This window comes from Budorcas taxicolor, chromosome 9 (genome assembly GCF_023091745.1).
Source record: "Budorcas taxicolor isolate Tak-1 chromosome 9, Takin1.1, whole genome shotgun sequence".
Taxonomy (NCBI): domain Eukaryota; kingdom Metazoa; phylum Chordata; class Mammalia; order Artiodactyla; family Bovidae; genus Budorcas; species Budorcas taxicolor.
Genome location: NC_068918.1, coordinates 67,068,967 through 67,089,581, shown reverse-complemented (window position 1 = coordinate 67,089,581; position 20,615 = coordinate 67,068,967). Strand labels below are relative to the sequence as shown.

Below are 20,615 nucleotides of genomic sequence, written 5' to 3'. Positions count from 1 at the left end.
GTGAGATTTCAATGGATTTACTGTGGAGGAGACTGTTTCTTTCCTAGGGAAGGCAAGCAGAGTACATGGAGAAGGCCACCTCCCCCACCATGATCAGGAACTTGCCTGCTTCTGATAGTCAGTCTTATGTTATCTCAAGAGGACCCTACAGCATTTTCTGAAGACCAGAAGAAACATCTTCACTTAAATAACCTTAAAGTTTGTAATAAAATAAATAAAGTGATTTACACAGGAATTTCCATTTCACAGAGCAGCTGGTGGAGTTCATGCAAGCTATGTCTATGAGAGGTGCCTGCTTCAACAACAACCAGAAAATAGGTTATTATTATTAGTCAGTCCTCTTACTTAAAACTTCTAGGGCAGCATCTCAACATGACCAAAAAAAAAAAAAAAATTTCCCTCATACAGAATATAAGGGGCCGTGATATATGTACACAATGTATGCACACCTCAGTTCGAGTTAACTTTAGAAGTAAAGACAGCTGTAACCAAGAGTTACACATCTGCCCGCTAAGATGTTCTGAGTCTTGAAAGGTGCGTATTGCAAAGAGCAGCTGATTTGCTTTTCTTTATGAATGTGTTCAGCCTCAGCATCACAGTCTGTGGATGGTTCTGCTTCTGCCGTGTCCGTGGGAGAGGAGTGAGGCCGGTAGGGAGAAACGGCGACCGACTAACGCCCTGAGTTTGTCCGTGCTCCCTGAGCTTCCTGAGTTTCCAGCAGAGGGCCTGCGGGCCCTGAGGCCTCAGCTCCCGGTCTCCGAGAGACGCTGAGGGAGGGCAGGGGACTGGCTCTGGGTTTTCCAGTCCAGCTGGATCCTGCGTCTTTTCCCTTTTCTCTAAAGATGGTGGGGCAGTCCTGGCTTGGAGGTTCCCAGCTGTCTGCTCGGAAGGGGAGGAGGAGCAGCAGCTCTGGGCTGACCCCGTGCAACCCGCGGCCTGTCACACGCTTTGCTCAGATTCCTGGCCGGTGACGGAGCGCTTCTTTCGTCCCCCGCTTACAGGCAGCCCAGGCCCACCCTGCAGGGTAGGGCCCTTAGGAGTGGCACTGGGGCGCCGAGAGAGAATGGCACTCCACGGGCTAAGGCTCTAGGCCTCTCCGGGCCTGGGGTTGGCCCCCTGGGTTGGGTTAGCCGTACATCTGCTTGAACTGAAAGCACTCATTGCAGTAGCCATTGCACTTGGTGTTGCCAAAGTGGTCGCAGGCGGGGGCCCGGCAGCGCTGCGTTGGGGGCTCCTCGGGGGTGTGCTCTGGCCGACGGGCGCTGGTGCCTGCTCGCTGGCCGAGGTGCTGGCACTCCATGCAGAGCTCCTGGCTGCAGCAGGCCAGCACATTCCGGCAGGTGGCCCGTGAACACTTGGACCTGGAGGCGCTCTGTGAGGCTCGGGGCAAGTCTCTGCGCTGGCTTGACCTCTGGGTGGAGAGAGCAGAGAGAACTGTCATCATGCGTTGCAGGGAGAACATGGTGCCCTGTTCAACTGACAGTATGAGTCCTACAAAGGGCCCGGTAAGGTGAGGGGCATTCGCCTGGGCAAGGGGACAGGTGGCAGCCTGTGGACTGGAGTCTCCAAGGACCGCTTTTCTCCATCCCATGAAATCAGACCTTGGCCCCGCGGAGGCCCAGGGGAACCACTAACCCTAATACAGAGGCCAGCTTCTGTCTGTGTGAATAGTAATTGCATGAATAGTAACTGCGTGAATACTAAGCTATCCTCACTCAGACAGATTCTCTACCATCCAACAACCAACAGGCAAGGCATCTGTCCGTAAATGCTTGCTTTCTTTTGGCCAGTAAGTGGAGGCACCTGGGGCGATCTGCTTCCTCCTTGGATCTCATGACAGAGGATTTGTTATTAGTTAAGGAAGCCTGCTGGCCACTAGGAGGTCTGTACTTCTACAAATCCAAGAAGTCTCTGATCACCATCTGGCTTCTCAGAGGCTTTCATGGGTTTTATTCCATGGCTAGTTTCATTTGCTTCTTCAAATGAATTCAAAAGTAAACTTAGGCCATGAAAATCAATAGGAACTGCTGCATGTCCAAGCCTGGGGGCCAGGCTGACTTTTCCCCTGGTTTTTCCCTGGAACTCAGCAGGGAGAAAAGCCCGCTTATCACCCTGGGAAGGAGGCCGGGCCTGCAGGAGACGGGGAAGTCCCTCGAGAGGTCTCACCAGCTGCTCTTCAGTCCTTTTTGCTTCATGGAATCTCTGATTCTGAGCTTCAATGAAACACTTCTGACAGTATCCTTCAAACACGGTGCTACCAAGGGCACCACATTCCCTGCCGAGGCAGGGGACTGCGTTCTGGAACCTGGAGGCTGTGGGACTGGCTTTCCCGGAGGCAGCGACTAAATCTGCAAGAGAGTGGAGGCTCATCAGGAACACGTATGGGCCACCCAGCAGAAGGACAGTTTTCTGACACAGATTAGGCCGGTTGCACTCTAGGAGAGCAACCTTTCAGACACGCAGCAAACTAAACAACAAAAATAATACTGGAATTAAAACATCTTTGACTCTACAAGTCTATCCCTTTGGAACATGCTGAATGGGTAGGTCACAGCCACAGAACAAGCAGAGACATTAAGTGCCCATCCTTCTTTCAGATTTGATATTTCTAAAACCACAAAGGCATTCTTATGTAGTCAGTGGAGACCGCCCTCTTTCCAGCTGTCTGTGCGTGTTAGTTGCTCAGTCATGTCTGACGCTTTGTGACCTCATGGACTGTAGCCCGCCAGGCTCCTCTGTCCATGGGATTCTCTAGGCAAGAATACTGAAGTGGGTTGCCATTTCCTTCTCCAGGGTATCTTCCTGACCCAGCGATTGAACCTGGGTCTCCTGCATTGCAGGCAGACTCTTTACTCTCTGAGCGACCAGGGAAGCCCTAAAGTGTTAGTCGCTCAGTCATGTCAGGCTCTTTGTGACCCCATGGACTGTAGCCCACCAGGCTCCTCTGTCCGTGGAATTCTCCAGGCAAGAATACTGGAGTGGGTAGCTATTCCCTTCTCCAGGTGATCTTCCCAACCCAGGGATCAGACCCAGGTCTCCCACATTGAAGGAGGATTCTTTACCATTGGAGAAACCAGGGAAGCCCTCTTTTCAGTTACTGCTCTTCAGATTTTGAATTTTCTCTAGTTCGCTTGAGTTTCAAAAGAAGTCTTGTTTGAACTCTACCTTACAAACACTGCATTGCATGACCTTATAAAACAAATTCTCTGAACTCTGCACAGAGCTCTGTGGGTCTTGCAACATGCTATTTTGTGCTTTTACTTCCAAGGGTGCTGGAAGACTTACTGGGATTCTGCCCCCAGGCAAGCCACACTCTCCCCCATGGCCCAGAGGGGCTCCCTTCTTGAAGTTAAGGGGCATACAGCCTTTTACTCGGGAGTTTTTAAACAGAGGAGAGGAAACCCATCATCATACTCACGTTTATTTTCTCTGTACTCGATGAAACACAGCGTGCAAAAGCCTTTGTTCTCTGGGGTCCCAAAGTACATGCAGCCTGCTTTCCTGCACTTGCTGGTCCCCATCCTGTCCCCTGGAGTCCTTGTGGCCGGGGAGTGGTGACCAGAGGGCGCCTCGGGCCCGGCTCTGCGGCAGGCGTGTGGGGACAGGCTCTGGGCCAGCTGTGAGGGGTCAGACTTGGAGCGCTGGTGGCAGGACAGGGAGCCACTGGAGCTGAGGTTCGGGGCAGCCTCGGCTGTAGTCCTTTTAAAGCAAGTACTGCAGATGCCATTAAACGTCCTGGTGACATCCTGGAGGCAGGCTCGGCACTTACTCGGGTCAGGAAGCCGCGTGGGGTCTGCAGGGTGGCCTGCTGGCAGCTGCCGGGCATTGTGGCATCGCTCACAGAAGCCGTTGTGCTGCACGTTGAGGGTAAAGGGGCAGCCGGGGCTCCTGCACTTCATGGCCGTGGTCTCGCTGAAGAGGAAGAGGCTGGGTGCCGTCGGAGGGGCTGAGTGGGGGCCTCCGGCAGGCTCCACAGGACTCCAGACGTCCCCCCGGGAGGTCCCAAGCACCAGGCCGGGGAGCAGCTCGGGGCCCGGCTTGGAGGTGGGCTTTGGGACTTTCGTTTGGTTCTTTTGCCGCCTTTCTGAGCACTCGTGGCACAAAGGCTGGGTGTTCACAGACATGAAGAATGGGCAGTTGGGTGTCTCACATTTGATTTCCATGAGAGAAAGCTGGGGGATGGAAGGGTCCAGAGGATTCTGGGGGTGTGTGTCTCTCTGTCCCTGCTCATTGTTTTCCTGCCACTTCTTGTACTCGTGCTGGACAAGTTCAAAGTAATCATCTACCAGGTTTATTTCCTTGGGTAAGTTAGCTTCGTCCAACCTAAAGAACAAAAGGAAAAATATGAGACTTCACAAACACACACACACAAACACACATACACACACAATTTTACATCATTGGCTCATAGAGCAAACTGAAAATGTGGATTGTGGCAATAACTTTCTACCCACCCACTGAAATGCAGTCTGTGATAGTTTGCACTTCTAACGTAACACAGTCCAGTAATGCTGAGAAGACATCACTATTCTGAGAATCAGTCTCATTTAATTAATTTTGGTCCACCGCAAATTACAGATAATGCTAAAGAAAGGGGTTACTTGGGGACTGCTTCTATACTTATTCTATTCCTCTTTGAAATAGTTACTTTTACTATCTAAATTCTCAGAGATCAAATTTCTACTGAAACATTATTCAGGGTATTCATTTGGGACAAGTCTACTTTCCAACACAAACTATACGGGAAGGTTGCATTCCGTATTTTGCTGCTATTAATTTTAAATGTGCGTCTGGTGCCTATCAGCGTTAACTGCCATGAGCAGTAACTAAGAGGCGGACGCACCCACAGGCACTCCGTACTGCCTTCTGACTCACTGAAATTTGTTCATCTCCACGCTGAGAAATTGTTTAGCTTAGGCCTTCTCGGTGTTGTGCGCTTCAAGTTCTAGGAAACAGGCATCTCTTCATCACCAAGCCAGTGTTTACAATCTTGATACCCATAAACCTGCACTCTGGGTCTCTCCTCCCTGATCCACGTGGCCAACTCATGTGGCTGCTACAGAAACACATTCTACAGCCCAGCCTGCATGTGATGTGTCTGCCTTACCCAGAAGCCAGGAGAATGAGGCTTTTGTTTCTAAGAATTTTCACTTGTTAGTCTAGCACTAGGGCAATTAAAAGAAAAAAAAGTATCCTTGATGTGAACGCACTTTTTGAAGCCACAATGCTGGCTTCCAAGCATCCAGATACACAGGACAATCCTCTGGAAAAATTCCTTGTTTTCATTTGAAAACCAAAGTCAGTGCCACTTAAGCTGATTGTCTCTGACACACACAAGCCCCTAAATTTGTTTCACGTTGGAGGAAACTGGCTTCAAATAACTTTACTATTGGTCTCTGAGGCAGAAGCAGCTTAACGATGACACAGGATAGAGCCCAAAACAAACTGCTTACTTTGCAGCATTAATTAAATGGGTGGTGCCATGGTCCCAGCCCTGAACGGGGATTTCTACCACCATCAAGTACTCTTTCAGGAGATTTTCCTTCATCTCGTTTTCAGGAACTGTCAAAAAGTGAACTTTTAAGTCTTCAAATCGTCCTCGCTCTCTGTTAACAAGTGGAACAGCTCGGATTTCTGAGGGAAAAAGAAATAGCACGTAAGCAAAATGATTCTACTAAACAAGATTTTGTGTGAGGTCATATATATATATAACGACTGCATTTTGAAAATGCAGAAAGGATACAACTACAGAATGGAAAAGTATTATCTAGCCACAAAATCAAATGGGGAAACAAACTGTGCTAAACTCTAATATAAAATATACTGTTTCCAGGAAGTTCACAGAATATAAAGCAGCCTCCAAGCAGTGGGTCTTACTGGTTACATTACTGCACTTCAGATTCAGACTGACCTGAGTTCAGATTCTGACTCTGCCACTATCCAGCTCTGCGACATTAGGGAAGTTACTTAACTTCTCTGAGCTTCAGGTGCCTCATCTGTACAGTAAGGCTATCAGTGCTTATAGCATCCACATGGATGCTGTGAAGATGAAATGAAATAAAATATTGTACCTAAAGCATTTATAAAGTACCCTATTAGTTCCACATTAAGCTAGTACAGTAATAGCTAGCCTGCCAGACATTTACTTGCCCCAGGCCAGGCACTGTATTACGGGTTAATTAAGAAATGGTGGCAGTAATAGACATTATCTCCTATTTGCCACTAACATGCTCAAAGTCGGTCCCAAACGACACACAAAACAAGAGGGGATGGGGGGGGCATTATGATTAGTGCGAGCGTATTATTGTTGCTAATCAAACAAATGACAGAATACTATATTTAAATGAAACTAATATATTTATATGAGGCTTTCAAAAAGGAGCCAAAGAGCAAACCCTGACGTTCAGTAAGAACAGGGTGTAGCAGGATTCAGAAGCAGTTACAAATGTGAATAGATGCTTGGTTTTCTCACCAGGTCCACTGTCCTTCATGGTCACCAGGGGTACAAAGTGTTGGCTGTCATAGCCGAGCACAATGGGGTATCTGTAGCATTCCTGGGCAGGCCAGTGCAGAGGCAGGTAAATCCCACCCACCTTCAGAGGAGCAAAATTGGAACCTGATTCCAAACTTCTCAGCATTTTGTCTGTTTAAGGAAAGAGAAAGAAAAGATAAGGCCCTCTGAGACTTTCATGGGAGTCCATTTAGCTATGGGTGCTTGGAACTTGGGTCACGCTAAGAGGTAAGGGATTAAAGCTGAAAGGGACCTAAATACAGATGAGCCATCAGCAGGCATCTCACCTGAAATGACAATGATTGGCCTTCTGAGGATGTTGCAAAGGACAAATATGTGTATTTCTTCCAGTGAATGATACTGCAGTCCACCTCGGGCTGCAGGTGTGTCTGCGGATGCCATCTTGACGAGGCTCTCCCATTCATCGGTCCAATTCTAAGGGGAGAGGAAAGAAACCATTGAATGCATTCTGCATTAAAAAACAACTTTGGCTCCACTCTATAATTATTCACTGGTATCACTGAGCTTACTTTTACCCTTTCTTAAGATCATCACTCAAATGATCACCCATTTTCTCCCCAATTCTGGTTTTCTTCCTTTACTTTTTCCCATTACAAGGCAAACTCAGAAGCAGAGGAGCAGGGGGACAGCACCTGCTTTCAGAAAAATCCCTGCTGAAACACCACGCTGAGCTCCTTGAACACAGAGTCCCAGCCTTGTGATCGAAGATGGGGAGGCACCCTCTGAATCTGACTGACGGGCTCAGTAAAGCAAGCAAGGGTCATCAAACTCCCCAAACAGCCAAAATGCCACAGGGAAACCCGTGATCGGAAAGATCATTCTAGAATGACTCTCCAGCTGGGAAGATGCTGCCTGGGAGCCTCCCAGCAGTGACAAGGGCCTTGGGTTCATCCCATGGGAGGTTTCTGGTGTTTTCCATGTTCACGTGACCCAGCAAACCATATGCTCCCTGACAGCAGGGACTGGCCAGAGATGCAGTTTTCCCACCATGGAGCTCTGTCAATAAATGCTTGAGGAGGAACCCCAACATACCCGGGTGTCGTAGCAAAGCCCAGTTTCCACGAATTCCTGAGACTTAAGAGACTCCAGCTGCCAGCGGAATTTAAAGTTGCGCGTGTCCGTCTCCTTGAGGGTGCTGAAGAGCACCTTCCTCAGGACCAAGTCTGTGTCCTGAACACCCCACATGTACTGAGAAGCCGCGTGCATGAGGCAGTTTCCATCACCTGAGGACAGAAGGGAAGCAAATTCTAGCAATCCGCATCTAAGGCCTAGCAGAGGTTTCCAGAATAAACCAGCCTCTCTGCTACTGTAAGTGGGGACCCAGTAGTGCTTGTGAGAAACGCCGATGGTTTAGTTTCTTTCTTTTTTTAAATTTAAATTTATTTATTTTAATTGGAGGCTAATTACTTTACAATATTGAATTGGTTTTGCCATACATCAACATGAATCCGCCATGGGTGTACATGTGTTCCCAATCCTGAATCCTCTTCCCACCTCCCTGTCAAAGGACCAGCTGGTAACATTTCACTAGGTGATGACAGCTTTAAGGGAAAAATAAAAAATCTTTCTTGTAACTCTTCTGTTTAATGAATGCTACTAACAAAGCCCAAGGAACCAAGGACTGAGAGTCTGGAGACCTTGACTCCAGTCTGGTTCTGCCCTCGGTGGGGAATTTTTTAACCTCTGAGTATTTTTCCTCTTTGTGAGATGAGGGTATTGGGTTATGATCTCTGAAGTCCCCTCCTTTCTAACAAGCCTTGATCTCCTGGCTCAGATGCTGGTCCTATTGCTCTCTGACCCTGAGAGAGAACACCCAGAGCAACATGCTCAAACCAGGAAGCTGGTCTGGCTCCGCTTACTAGACAGGGACTGTCTGGCCATGACTCAGGGGTAAATGACTTGACCAGCCCACCACAGCAAGCAGGGCCTGGGAGTTTCCTCTCCTGGTTTATAAAATGGGATTGAGATGGAATTACCTACTAGTCTGCTCACCCTCACCTCCCATAAATGCCTTGTGTGAACCCGCCTGTTAGCAATTAGAGTCCCTTTTCAGAGTTAAAGAGTGTCCAGATGTCTACATTTGAAAATTGATTCAGTGTTTACGGCTGGCACTTTAAGAACTCTGAGCCTTTTGAGAAAAAGATAGGTCTAATTTTAATCTGTCACTTTGTTACTTTTATAGGTTAAAAATCCACAACTCATGAAATGGCATTTTTTTTTGGCCTCCAAAGAATAAATGTTTCGGAGAAATGTTTAATATTAAAAAAGTTAACTCCTTAGGCTCTTCTGGGAAGTGCATAATTGTTTTCATAAAGAAAAGTTCAATTATTTCCTTACATTGCTGTATGGGGCAATGAAGCTATTTGAAATTTTATCATGTCCTAATTATAGTCAACTGTAAACAACAACAACAACACCACCCTCAAACATATCCATAGCCAATATCCTTTCAGTTTACATAGTCAGTAAAACTAGCTAAATAAACATTCAAACAAATGAACCAAAAAGATCGCTCAAGCCTTGTGTCTTGGCAGAAGTGTGGCAATTGCAAGCTGTTGAAATTTCCCCTTTGCAAAATCTAGAGCAAAGATAAGGCTTTTTTTCTTCTTCTTGTGCTTACTTTCAGTTCTTTATTGAGATGCACCAGCATAAAATTCCCTAAGTAACATCTGGAATTCCCCAGCGCTAAATTATTTGACTAGCAATTGAGCAACAGCTATTGTACTTTTTGTTCTGGTGTGCAGACATTTAAAATGCGAAGTGCACCCTGGACTTTCCAAGTGGGTGTGGTCAGGGTGAGCTGGAATAGGGCTACTCATTATACAAGTGAAATCGCTGCAGCCAATAGACGCTGGAATTTTTCAAATGAAGTTTCAATTTTATGCCACCTACTCCCTTCCTCATTCACCACAATCTCATATCCTCAAATGCAAACTTGTGAATCACCCCCTCCCCAAATAGACCATTGACTTTGAAGAGCCTTCCTATAGGGGGAAGACTTAGAAAAAAAAAAATGGTGCTAATAAAAATCAGAAAGGAAAAGTCGTTTGTTTTCCTCTTCCCCTAAATATCTTCTCTTTCTTTTCCAGATTTTTAAGGAATTTTCTTGTAAGTGGTGAAATAAAAGGACTCTGAGCCTAAAAACTCCCATCTCTCAGAAAATGATATCAAAATGCACTTGCGTTGTAGTTTTATTTGTAGCGTGAATCCTTGACTTAAATGCATATCTTTGCAAGACAAGTATTTACTTTTTATATTCTATTTTTTTCCTTAAGGAACTAGAGCAAGTTGAACCTAAAATCCCAGTTCAGTTCATATAAAATGGTTTTTTTCTTATCACCACATTTCTAATTTGGCAGAATCTCTTCTTTTCAACTCTCCCAAGTTGACTCCACCTCTTTTTGTAACAAAATGGGAGAGTTAAAACCACAAACTGTCAGGAATATAAACCCCTTGATGATGACTTAACATAATTACCTACTTCTAAGCATCTCTTGATTTAATGCCAAAACCAGTGTAAACACTAGGAAGCCTCCGTTTTCTTTCTATGTTTCTAAGAATCTATGCTTCAAAAATAAAAGCACGACGTTGAGGTGATGCACTTCACCCCCAAAACCCAAGCAAGAAGTCATGTCCCTCAATCGTGCCAAGTTACCCAAGTCAAAAACAGCCAAAGTGAATGTACCAGTTCATTTAACATACTTATCATCTGGTCTCACTGTCAATGAAGATGTATTATTTTGCCCTTAGATGTATATCAATCAAAATAATTGGGATGGTTTAGGATTGTCACTGATCTAAGGACAGGAGTTTCCTGCTTTTACCTAGACAATAAGCAGTCTACTGCTTCTTGCAATAATTAACTACATTTATAAAGTAGAATTTTGTTTCTACATTTAACACTAGGCTTGAATGTTTCTGTGATGTGCATACTCTTGCTCAAAGGAAATAATTAAAAAAAAAAAAACAGTGAAGTTTAGAACAGGAAACAGCAATGAGTCGTAAACAGCCATTGGGCAGACAGTCACAGATAGCAAGAAATGCGGTACAGTACTAGGAATCCCTAAAAAGAATGAAATAGAGGACTAAAACCTGCACTAAGAACTCAGGTTTATCTGTCTAGTTAGTATCTTGGGACTGCAGGCAACAGAACCTAGGTAGGGGAGGAGCTGACAACAGCCAGTGGTTAACCCATAAAATGCCATCGATTCAAGAAGTGTAAGGCCATCATCACGAGCATTTTCTAATGACAGTGGAAAACACTATTGATTTTCACACCATGCTTTTCTTCTGAACTTTTTAAAGCCTTTTGATATTTCCATTACTCGTGAGGGAAGGGTATTTCACAGATGATTAAACAGTCACAAGAATTAGATACAGAAGTCATACCTACATACCCTACACATACACCTAACACACAGTGTCCAGAAATGCATTCTCCAAGGTTCAGTGTGCTCTGCTCTCTAACATGCACTAGAAATCACCCTTAATTCAAATACTCACAAAGCAAGCTTGCTTTCGTCACATGCCCCTCAGAGTGTCTCTATACTACAGTACCTATAGCCTTAAGAGATTTGATTTGGGCCCGGTGCCTTTTAATAAATAGGGACGCAGCATGGTAGGAGCCACCTCAACGCCTAGACAAAAGCACATCTTACCATTTGTTTTCAGGGCCACAAGCCTCCTGACTTCTCGACACCAGTTGAGCTTCTTCTGGCTTTCCAGGGAAGCCTGGATGTTTCTGTCAATGAGAGCATTGTGGATGATCTCCCGAAACTGTGGACAAAACTGGCAAGTTCTGAACATTTCCAGAGTGTATCGGTGCATGGATTTAAAATGGTGAATGATTCCATTGGTAGGTTTAAAAATATCTGCTGGTGTTCTCTCTCGTATCTTCACAGCTTTCCGCATATTGCTCAAATACAAGGCCAGAGGAAGGAGTTGCTCAGCCATGGTGCTCTCCAATACCTGAAGAGGAGGGAAAGAAAACCCCACGCTGTTAGTCTGACTTTGATATGACTCCTATATACCTGCCTGCAGGAAACCCCACCGTCTGATCTTGTCATTACCCTGAGCAGCAGGCAAAAGATCTTAGTCACCTCTACTCCCAGGATACTAGCTGGCCCCAAAGATGAACTCACACTGGACAGTTTTAAGTTACATCATTTTTAAAGATTAGTCTAAACAAGAGAAGGAGTGGGCAATGAGGAGGAGGGGAATAACCCGTGTTTTCAGTAACGTTTGTCAGGGAGCCAAGCTTGTCTGTCAGGAACAGGTATGGTGCCTTCTAACCGACTGAAACTCCCATCTCATCCTGATGCTGTTCTGGGGGCAAACACTGGATTTGAGGTGCCCTGAATGCTGGTTATAGGCACAATGTAGCCCTGACAAGTCAGCTCCTCTTCTAAGAGCACCACCAAGCAACCCTTCTTTTTAGTCCATGTCTTGATTTACCTCCTTCAAGCACTCCCTCCCTGTACTGGAAAGACAACAAATATTTTGTGAGAAATCCTGCAATTTTATGCTGCTATGTAGGCTGTCGATTGGAGTTTTCTCTATAGTCCCCAAAAGGAACATTTATAAAGCATTTACTTATAAAATGCTATTTATATATTTACATAGAGAGTTAAACTGAATGTTTTATAACCAACAAAAAAGTCTACTCCCTGCAAGATGCTTTCCAATTTTAAGAGCAAACAGTTAGCAGTCTTTCAGAACCTCTCCACTGAACTTTACAACATCAGAAGAAGAATTAGAATAATAACAATACTAGAATAATAAATCCTATACTTCCAAGGGCAGATAGTAAAAGCATAGAATAATTCTATGCAATGATGGAATTAACTGTACTACTTAAACTCAACAGCCAACCCAATTTTATCATCGCCTTCCAGCTACCAATACTCAGATTGATTTCTCACCCTGTCTTCAGCCTGAAATCTTCAAGCACAATCAACCAGTGGAAAAAAATAAAAGTTTGGAAGCAGACAAGGAAAGAAGCTGCAGCCAGAGGGGGCCACTCGGAACAAATGAAAGAGGAGGGGGATAACCCCAGCATCTCCAATCCATGACAATAGCATGGGAAGATGTGAATCGATTTAATGTGGGACTTTACAGCTCATCTCTTTGTGGAGAGCCAGCTGACATTCACTGACCCTGAGCAGAGTGCCCTGCCATCCATCCAAATTTCCAAGATGAGGACAAACACAGTTTCAGAGCACAAACTGAGCCTCTAGGAAGTTTCACTGTGATCGTTAATCCCAGTCCTTTAGCATACTGTTTTCCAGGGCAAGACTCTAGATGACAAAGAAGTTAAACCAAGTTAAGAGAGAGAAGAAACCTATGTTACAAGAAAGCCTGTCTGGGGTAGGTCTCAGCTTTCTTAAAGACATTGATAAAATGCTCTAAATTCTCATGGCCCACTCCAGGGAGACAGGTGGACTAGATGACTCCAAGGTTCCTTCTGAGGAGTCTTCTGGTGGTAGATTTAGATCAGGTTTCCTAATCTGATAGCTAGATGATGCCTGGAAGAAGTCATTCTCTGGGTCAAATGGTAATCTCTCCTTTTTGACGTCAGACATTCCTTGCAGGCGGAATTGGGCAAAAGCATGGCAAGGACACAGACACAACTAAGGGACAAAAACATCACACACGCTCCCCCTTGGTGGCGTGGCAAAAGCCTCTTTCATGATGTCATTCATTTGTCCATCCATCACTCAGCAAGCATGGCCTGACCACATACTTCTACTGCCTGACCATCAGCTTGGTGCTGAGGCAAAAGATCAAAGATAACCTTATTCCCCAGCATGAAGTCACATGACTATCATAGTCTCCAGCTACAGCACCTGCAGTACTGGTCCTGCTCAGGTAGCTCCCACACCATCCAAGGGCAGGGCTTTGCCTAAAAGTCCTGTCTTCCAAACCCACCTCCTTGTTAATCTCACAACACCACACCTGTGGCTGCAGTGCCTGCTGCTCTCACATGGAGACAGGCAAGCAGATCCGAAACAAACTAGGTATAGCCTCTTTTTGCTTTTCTGACTCTTCTGTTATTCTCTTCTGCACCTAAGATCTTTCAAACAGTGAGCGCTAGAACCACAGGCAAGACATGCAAATGTCAATATCTGACAACCCAGTGTCACCTCATTCATTGGTGTAGCCTTGAATGGCCTGCAGCATTGCCTCCTTAAAAGAAATCAATGCCCATTGCCTAAGTGTCCAGGACTTAGACTTCTCCACACTTGAGATTAAAGAATAATCTGACTTGTGATAAAGAATTTCTGAGCTATGAATGTAATGTCCTTATTCGCAAAGACAATATCACCTATAACATTTCTTTCATGTTTCTGATACCTCATTGGCCTACCAACAGATATTAAATTTTCAGAAAGTACTACTTCAAAAAGTCAAAAATTGTACAAAGAATTGAAAACAAAAAATAAAGCAGCACCTTAGGACACAAGAATGAAGCAGTAACTGGCTGCTTAATAATCTGGGACATTGGGGCTCTGGTCCAGAGGACTCAAACACTGGTTCTCCCAAAAGGCTGCCCTGAGAGAGTTGACCAGCGTGGCTTTCCGAGGAAAGATCAGAGGCAGGGAGAACTGAAAACAAAGCGGTCTCAACAAGAGTTGCGCTCCTTCCTTACTTAATACCACGGCTTTCCTGAAAGGCCAGGTGGCAGGATGTGGGACGACCCCGGCTGACAAAGACAGTCTGACTTGGGGGTAGGGGCTTGCAGATGCTCTAAACTGGAGTCACCCCCCAAGGCAGGCGGACGACCTCCTGCTCCATGCATACTTCTCTGACACTGCTGCCCTCTGAGTGTCTGCAAGCCCTCCCGGAAAGGAGAGCTGACCGGGCCCCCTGCCCCCTAGGTTTTGCTGCCGCTGCCACATCCCACCCCTCTGGACCGGTGCTGCACAGTCTGGAAAGAGGCCAGGCGGTTCTGCAAGGTCTACGTGGCCGTAAGCTGCAGAGCTCGACTCTTTCAAAAGGGACAAGCCGAAGAGCAAAGCACCGATGACCACCCGGACCAAGCGGCTCCGGGGGGCGACTCTCCCCCAAGCAACTGCCGTTCAAGTTCTCTGCATGAGCTGCAAGGAACAGTCGGCTGGATCCTAGAATACAGGCTGTCACCCGAACATCTGGCGGCCACCTGCACTCTCAGCAGCTCAGAACCTACAGGGGTCACAAACGGCCAACAAACTTCCCTCTGGGACAGCGGCAAAACCAGGCCAAGTCGACGGGGCCAGCCCGCGGGTCGCTGCCAAATTCGTACCCGCAGCCCTTGTCCCGGGACAGCCCGTGGCAGAAGGCACAGGGACGCGGGGTTACCTCTTCGGGCCGCGCGATCCTCTTCAGAAATCCAAAGTCCAGGTCAGGACAAGCGTGCACCGCAGACTGGGGTCGCAATTCGGGTCGGGGCCGGGTGGAGGCGGCTCCCCATGGACGCCTGGTTCGGTCTAGTTCTCCGGCGGGCCGGCCGGGGGCTGTAGATCTCCTTTGCTGCTGCCACCTCAGTCTTCCCGGCGGCTGCTCTCGCCGCTCCGCCCCCAAGGCCTCCTAGCTTGTCGCACTTGGCCGCCGCGAAGGCTGCCGACTGCCAGTTCTCTTTTTTCCCTTTCTGTTTTACCGCCCGCGGACAGCGGGGATTTCCACCCAGGGACTTTCCAGTCACGTGACACGAGCCCCAGACTCCCGCAGCCCTGATATCGCCGCTAGGGGGCGCAGGAAGCGCAGCAGGAGCGGGAAGCCAGGTACACTCCGCCCCGCCCCGACCCCGCCCCGCCGCCCCGCCGCCCCGCCCCGCCGCGCTGCCAGAGAAACTCCTGCGCCCCGCCCCGGGGTGTCCCCGCGTGAGTCAACTGGGCATTTCGGAAGCTGGACTGAACGTCACATCCATGTGGAAATCGCAGTGATGGGAACTGGAAATGAAATAGGTTCTTTTTCTCAGCCGTTTTTCTGCAGAAAATCATCAACTGTGGAGAACAAGAAGGGAAATCATAAAGAAAGAAAACCCTAAAAACCACCCTAGCGCCCCGGGGACCACAGACCTCTGCTGGGTTTGCAGTGCTTGGGCTGCACACGTGATGAGCCCGTAGGGGAGCATCCAACTCTGGGCCCCTGGGGGAATTTCGAGAAAAAGATGCAGTCACAGCTCTTGGCCCTCACCCGCTGCATTCCTGCCATCCCCGGACCCCAGGCTGGTGGGAGGCTACTTGGAGGTGACGTCAGACCTCGAGGCCCTGAAATTCACAGGGGCAAAACCAGACTTAGATAAAATTAGGAATCAAAACCGCTACCAACTCCCTCCGTCACTTGATTGATTTCCCGTCTCCATTTCTGCGTATCAGGGGTCCGGGTGGCATCACATTCAGGTATGATACCAATTTACAAATCACTTCTTGTTCCTGCTGTCCTTGCCACATTCCCCTAAGCTGTTATTCGGAGTCCTTTTAGGGGATCTTGATAATAGTTCTCAAGATGTCAATGGCTGATAATACTTATTACTCTTACTCTTGATTGGTGTTGTTTTGATCCCTAAGTCATGTCCAACTCTTGTGACCCCATCGACTGTAGCCGGGCAGGCTCCTCGGTCCATGAGATTTCCCAGGCAAGAATACTGGAGTGTGTTGCCACTTCCTTCTCCAGGGGATATTCCCACCGAGGGATGGAACCCATATCTCCTGTAAAGGCATACTGGTTCTTTATCAGTAAGCTCTCCTATTAAGTAGCATGCTAAGAGCACTGTCTTCACCCAGCGAGTGTCTTGTGGAAATAGGTGTCAGCCATCTTGGAGTTGTGGAGAGAGAGCCACTAAGTAAGTCCTTTTACTGCCTTAGTGTCCCCTTTGACTGGGCTCATTTTCTAGCATGATTAAACTAGAACCAGACTGAAGTATTCTGTACCATTGTCCTCTTGTAGACTTAGTACTTGTCAGGACATATATCTCAGGTTTTGAGTTAGAAAATCATACTCCTTTTCTAAGAAGTAAGAACCTGCGGAGAATGAGGTGGAGTCCGCATGGGGGGTGGTACTTTTCCAACGGCTTTTAGAAGTGAGAGTCAGCAGTGACTAAAGTTCCAAGGCTGGTGCTGGTCATTTGAAACCAATGACTGGAATCTTTTTTTCCAACTCCTAACCTGGTATTTGTCCTCCTCTTATTCACAAATGTTTTCAACTCAAGTAACACGGAAACAATGGATAGTCAAGCGTATAGTAATAATGATGATGATACTTATCAAGTCCTTATTACGTGCCAGGTTGTAGGCTGTTTGCATTCTGCCATTTAAACCTCACAGTTCCACTTTGCAGATGAAGAAATTGACGTTTAAGAAGTTTAAGCCATTTGCCCAAAGTCTGCACGATCAGTCAGTGACAGAGCCATGACTGGCTCTGAGCCTGCCTTATACCCACACTGTTAGGTCCTGACTATTGATAATCACTCTCAGAAGAGAGCCTATAAGATTTAAAGTCTCAGGGCCCCTGTTTGTAGGGGCCCTGCCTCGTAAGCCTATGGCAGTCACTTAGCAAAACATGGACCCTGGCCCAGGGCAGCATGTGGTCTTGGGAGCCAGACAGGCCTTGGTTTTATCCTCAGAAAACTTTCTGAGCTAGTAAAGCTGATAAAAGATGATGGATGTAAAAGATCATCCCCAGTTCTCATGCCACTCTCCCCTTGTGGTCCTCTGAAAACAGAATTTGCCAGCTCCTGTGCATCGCTGCCTGGCTATGGCCCCTCAACTCCCCTGTAGCTTCCACTATCCCTTTTCTGGCTTACATCTGCTGTCTGGTTTCATAAGCTAGGAATGCAATAGCAGGAGCAACAAGCCTCTCCATGGTTATATCTGTCACTTCCAATTGTCCTGAGATCACTGCTGTACCATCTTGTCTGCCAAGATGAGGATTTGTAATGAGGTCATGGCAGTCAGGAAGTTAGGACTTCCCTGTTGGCTCAGATGGTAAAACGTCTGCCCGCAATGCGTGAGACCTGGGTTCGATCCCTGGGTGGGGAAGATCCCCTGGAGAAGGAAATGGCAACCCACTCCAGTATCCTTGCTTGGAAAATACCATGGGCGGAGGAACCTGGTAGGCTACAGTCTATGGGGTCGCAAAGAGTCAGACACAACTGAGCAACTTTACTTTCTTTCATGGCAGTCAGAGGCAGAGTAGTTTGTGACTATCAGTTTAGTTCTACCCCTATTTCCGTAATTCTACCACTAGAATGATGGTCTCTATGAGGATGCTTTCTCAGCCCTGCCCTTCTCTAGTTTTTACTGTTCTTTCCACCTTCTGAATCAGAGATCTGGCTCTGCACTTTTCCCTTTCTAGTACTTAACACATGGGCAAGACCAATCAAAATTTTCTTGGTAAATCAGAAACAAAGAGTGGAAGAGGAAGGGAGAGTATAGAAGGAGAAACTCCTTATGGGAAAGGAGATAAAAATTTGGGGAAATCTGGGCAGTGCATTGAAATCGAAGAGATATAAAAGCCTGTGTTAGTCGCTCAGTCGTGTCCAACTCTTTGTGACCCTATGGAGTGGAGCCTGCTAGGGTCCTCTGTCCATGGGATTCTCTAGGCAAGCCTTCAGTTCAGTTCAGTTGAGTCGCTCAGTCATATCCGACTCTTTGCGACCCCATGAATCGCAGCATGCCAGGCTTTCCTGTCCATCACCAACTCCTAGAGTTTACCCAAACTCATGTCCATCGAGTCCATGATGCCACCCAGCCATCTCATCCTCTGTCATCCCCTTCTCCTCCTGCCCCCAATCCCTCCCAGCGTCAGGGTCTTTTCCAATGAGTCAACTCTTCACATGAGGTGGCCAAAGTACTGGAGTTTCAGCTTTAGCATCATTCCCTCCAAAGAAATCCCAGGGCTGATCTCCTTCAGAATGGACTGGTTGAATCTCCTTGCAGTCCAAGGGACTCAAGAGTCTTCTCCAACACCACAGTTCAAAAGCATCAATTCTTCGGCACTCACCCTCTTCACAGTCCAACTCTCACATCCATACGTGACTACTGGAAAAACCGTAGTCTTGACTAGATGGACCTTTTTTGGCAAAGTAATGTCTCTGCTTTTGAATATGCTATCGAGGTTGGTCATAACTTTCCTTCCTACAAGGAACTAATTTCTGTGACAGAGCTTACCGAGATGAACAAAACTCTGCAAAGAGAAAGGACTATTATTAACACTGAGTGGACACACAGGAGAAAAATAAGGTCTCTTTATCAGAAAGAAAAGGAATTCTGGTTATGTGGGGGTGTTTGGAGATTTCCAAGTTGTGTGTAATTTTTGTTGTGGTGCCAACATTCACATGTCATGAACTTCATACAGAGAGCACACTTGACCTCTTGGAGTTACACAGTCTGTGGGACTGTGCCTGTGGCTTGTGTTCTTATATCACATAATGAAAAAGATGTACATCCTAAGATAGTGGTGGCAGTGTGGAGAGGGAGGTGGAGAGGGGGGCGGGGGCAGGGGCAGGAGAAACCTGAGTAGACAGAGGAGTCTTCATAATTGAGAAGAGGACGTATAGAGGACGTATACCTGGCTCACCTCAAACTCAGTTCATGAGTCTTTCTTAAGAAACAGCCACAGTGTATTTTTGAAAGTGTATGGAATTTTAAGGCCTGGCAATCATAGGTTAAACTGAAATTGAAAATTTTGTGTCTGTTGTACAATTATTCCACTCTTCCCAGCATTGTGCTCTGTTGAAAAAGAAAATCCATATTAAACGCATTTTGAAATAGCCTTGTGTAAGTATGGCATTTATTTATTGCAGGGTAGCTTTAAATCTTGTTTCAAATTTTAGTAATGCTGGGCTGAGTTTTGAGATTATTCAAGTGTGATGTTTATACTTTCAAGGCTATTGTCAGGGCTAGTTTTGAGAAGACAATAGAAGTTCTTTGTGGGCTATAACTCCAAGGAGAACTGGGATAATGATGTCATAGATTTCATTGCTCTATGGATGCCAAATTTTCCTGAAATTCTACTTCTTATCTAGGAACTTCAAATCCTTTATAGGGATTATCTGCGGTGAATAGAGAAACCAAGACCCACCATGAGGAAGGGACTTACTTCACTGAGGTAACTCAGTGAATCACTAGTAACAGGAACAAAGACCCTCCACTAGGAGGGAGGAAGTTGGTTTAGTGCCAAGTACAACTCCTCTTTATCCTCCTTTGCCTGAAAGCTTGCAGTACTGAAATCCGAAACTTGTCAGAAGATCCATTCCTCAACGAATTCTGGTTTAATTTTCTGACAACTCTTGGCTGAAATACTTGGCAAAGGAATTTTATTTGACATCATGTATATAAATATTCAATTCTTGATTTCATTTCTGTTTCTGTGGAGGCTGCTATTAATGACCCAATATGAATGATGACCAAAAGATCTAAAATGGGTGTTATTAGGAACCAATTGACGTGTGGGCTTGGGTTCAGCAGTAAGCTGGATGCTAACTGAAATAAATTGAGTTCTTGTTATTTGGAATAGCACAAGCCATTATGAAAATTTGCCTTCAGTGTGCCCCCCTTTTCTTCATTTGTCTCTCAATTCCCTTTGTCCAGTTTGCAGTGCCTGCAATTCTGCCTCCTTGTAACTTCTGCTTTCTTTCCTCACCCATCTCACCATCTCCATAAAAAATGGGTTTTGGCTTTCATTCTCTCCCCAGGGGACGTTTTTTAATGAGACTGGCTGAATTAATCAGTCAATTCACGTCCATTTTTGAAACCAGATTGCAAAGTGTTACATTTCTTGAGAAACATTCCTGTTGGCACCACAACTTTCCAGAGCTTAAAGGTGGAAATTCTGAGCACCTTTGCAGGTTGGAGAAGCAGCTGTATTTCCATGATTCTGAGGATCCATGGTCTCAAGAGAGACCATGGATTTAATATTCTATTACATGTACACACATTCTTTTACTCACTGACAGTAGTCTACATTTGTTGATGTAGTTACATTCCCCTTTCTTCTTCACTGTGCAAGGGAGGAAAGACTTTAGCTCTAAACTCCTAGGTTCAATAGGTGTATTTCTATGACATAAACTGAAAATAAATGAACAGGAAAAAAGGTCTACAAA

The 20,615-nt window shown here is 46.2% G+C and overlaps 1 protein-coding gene across 1 annotated transcript; it reads right to left on the bottom strand.

Moving 5' to 3' along the window:
• Positions 1 to 278: 278 nt before the first annotated feature.
• On the bottom strand, positions 279 to 15,040 carry TNFAIP3 (TNF alpha induced protein 3). Its single transcript, XM_052645836.1, has 9 exons — positions 14,870 to 15,040; positions 11,191 to 11,500; positions 7,565 to 7,755; positions 6,799 to 6,946; positions 6,473 to 6,643; positions 5,454 to 5,634; positions 3,419 to 4,323; positions 2,167 to 2,348; positions 279 to 1,411 (listed from the first exon to the last, which is right to left on the bottom strand). The coding sequence occupies exons 2-9, from the start codon at positions 11,483 to 11,485 to the stop codon at positions 1,127 to 1,129; spliced, it is 2,358 nt and encodes a 785-aa protein (XP_052501796.1). The 5' UTR covers positions 11,486 to 11,500; positions 14,870 to 15,040; the 3' UTR covers positions 279 to 1,126.
• Positions 15,041 to 20,615: the final 5,575 nt, after the last annotated feature.

Coding starts and splice junctions, on each gene's coding strand:
- TNFAIP3 (XM_052645836.1), bottom strand. CDS start 11,485: ATGGCTGAGCAACTCCTTCCTCTGGCCTTGTATTTGAGCAATATGCGG. Junction 4,324..5,453: donor CATTTAATTAATGCTGCAAA/GTAAGCAGTTTG, acceptor TTTGTTCTTTAG/GTTGGACGAAGCTAACTTAC. Junction 2,349..3,418: donor CGAGTACAGAGAAAATAAAC/GTGAGTATGATG, acceptor ACTCTCTTGCAG/ATTTAGTCGCTGCCTCCGGG.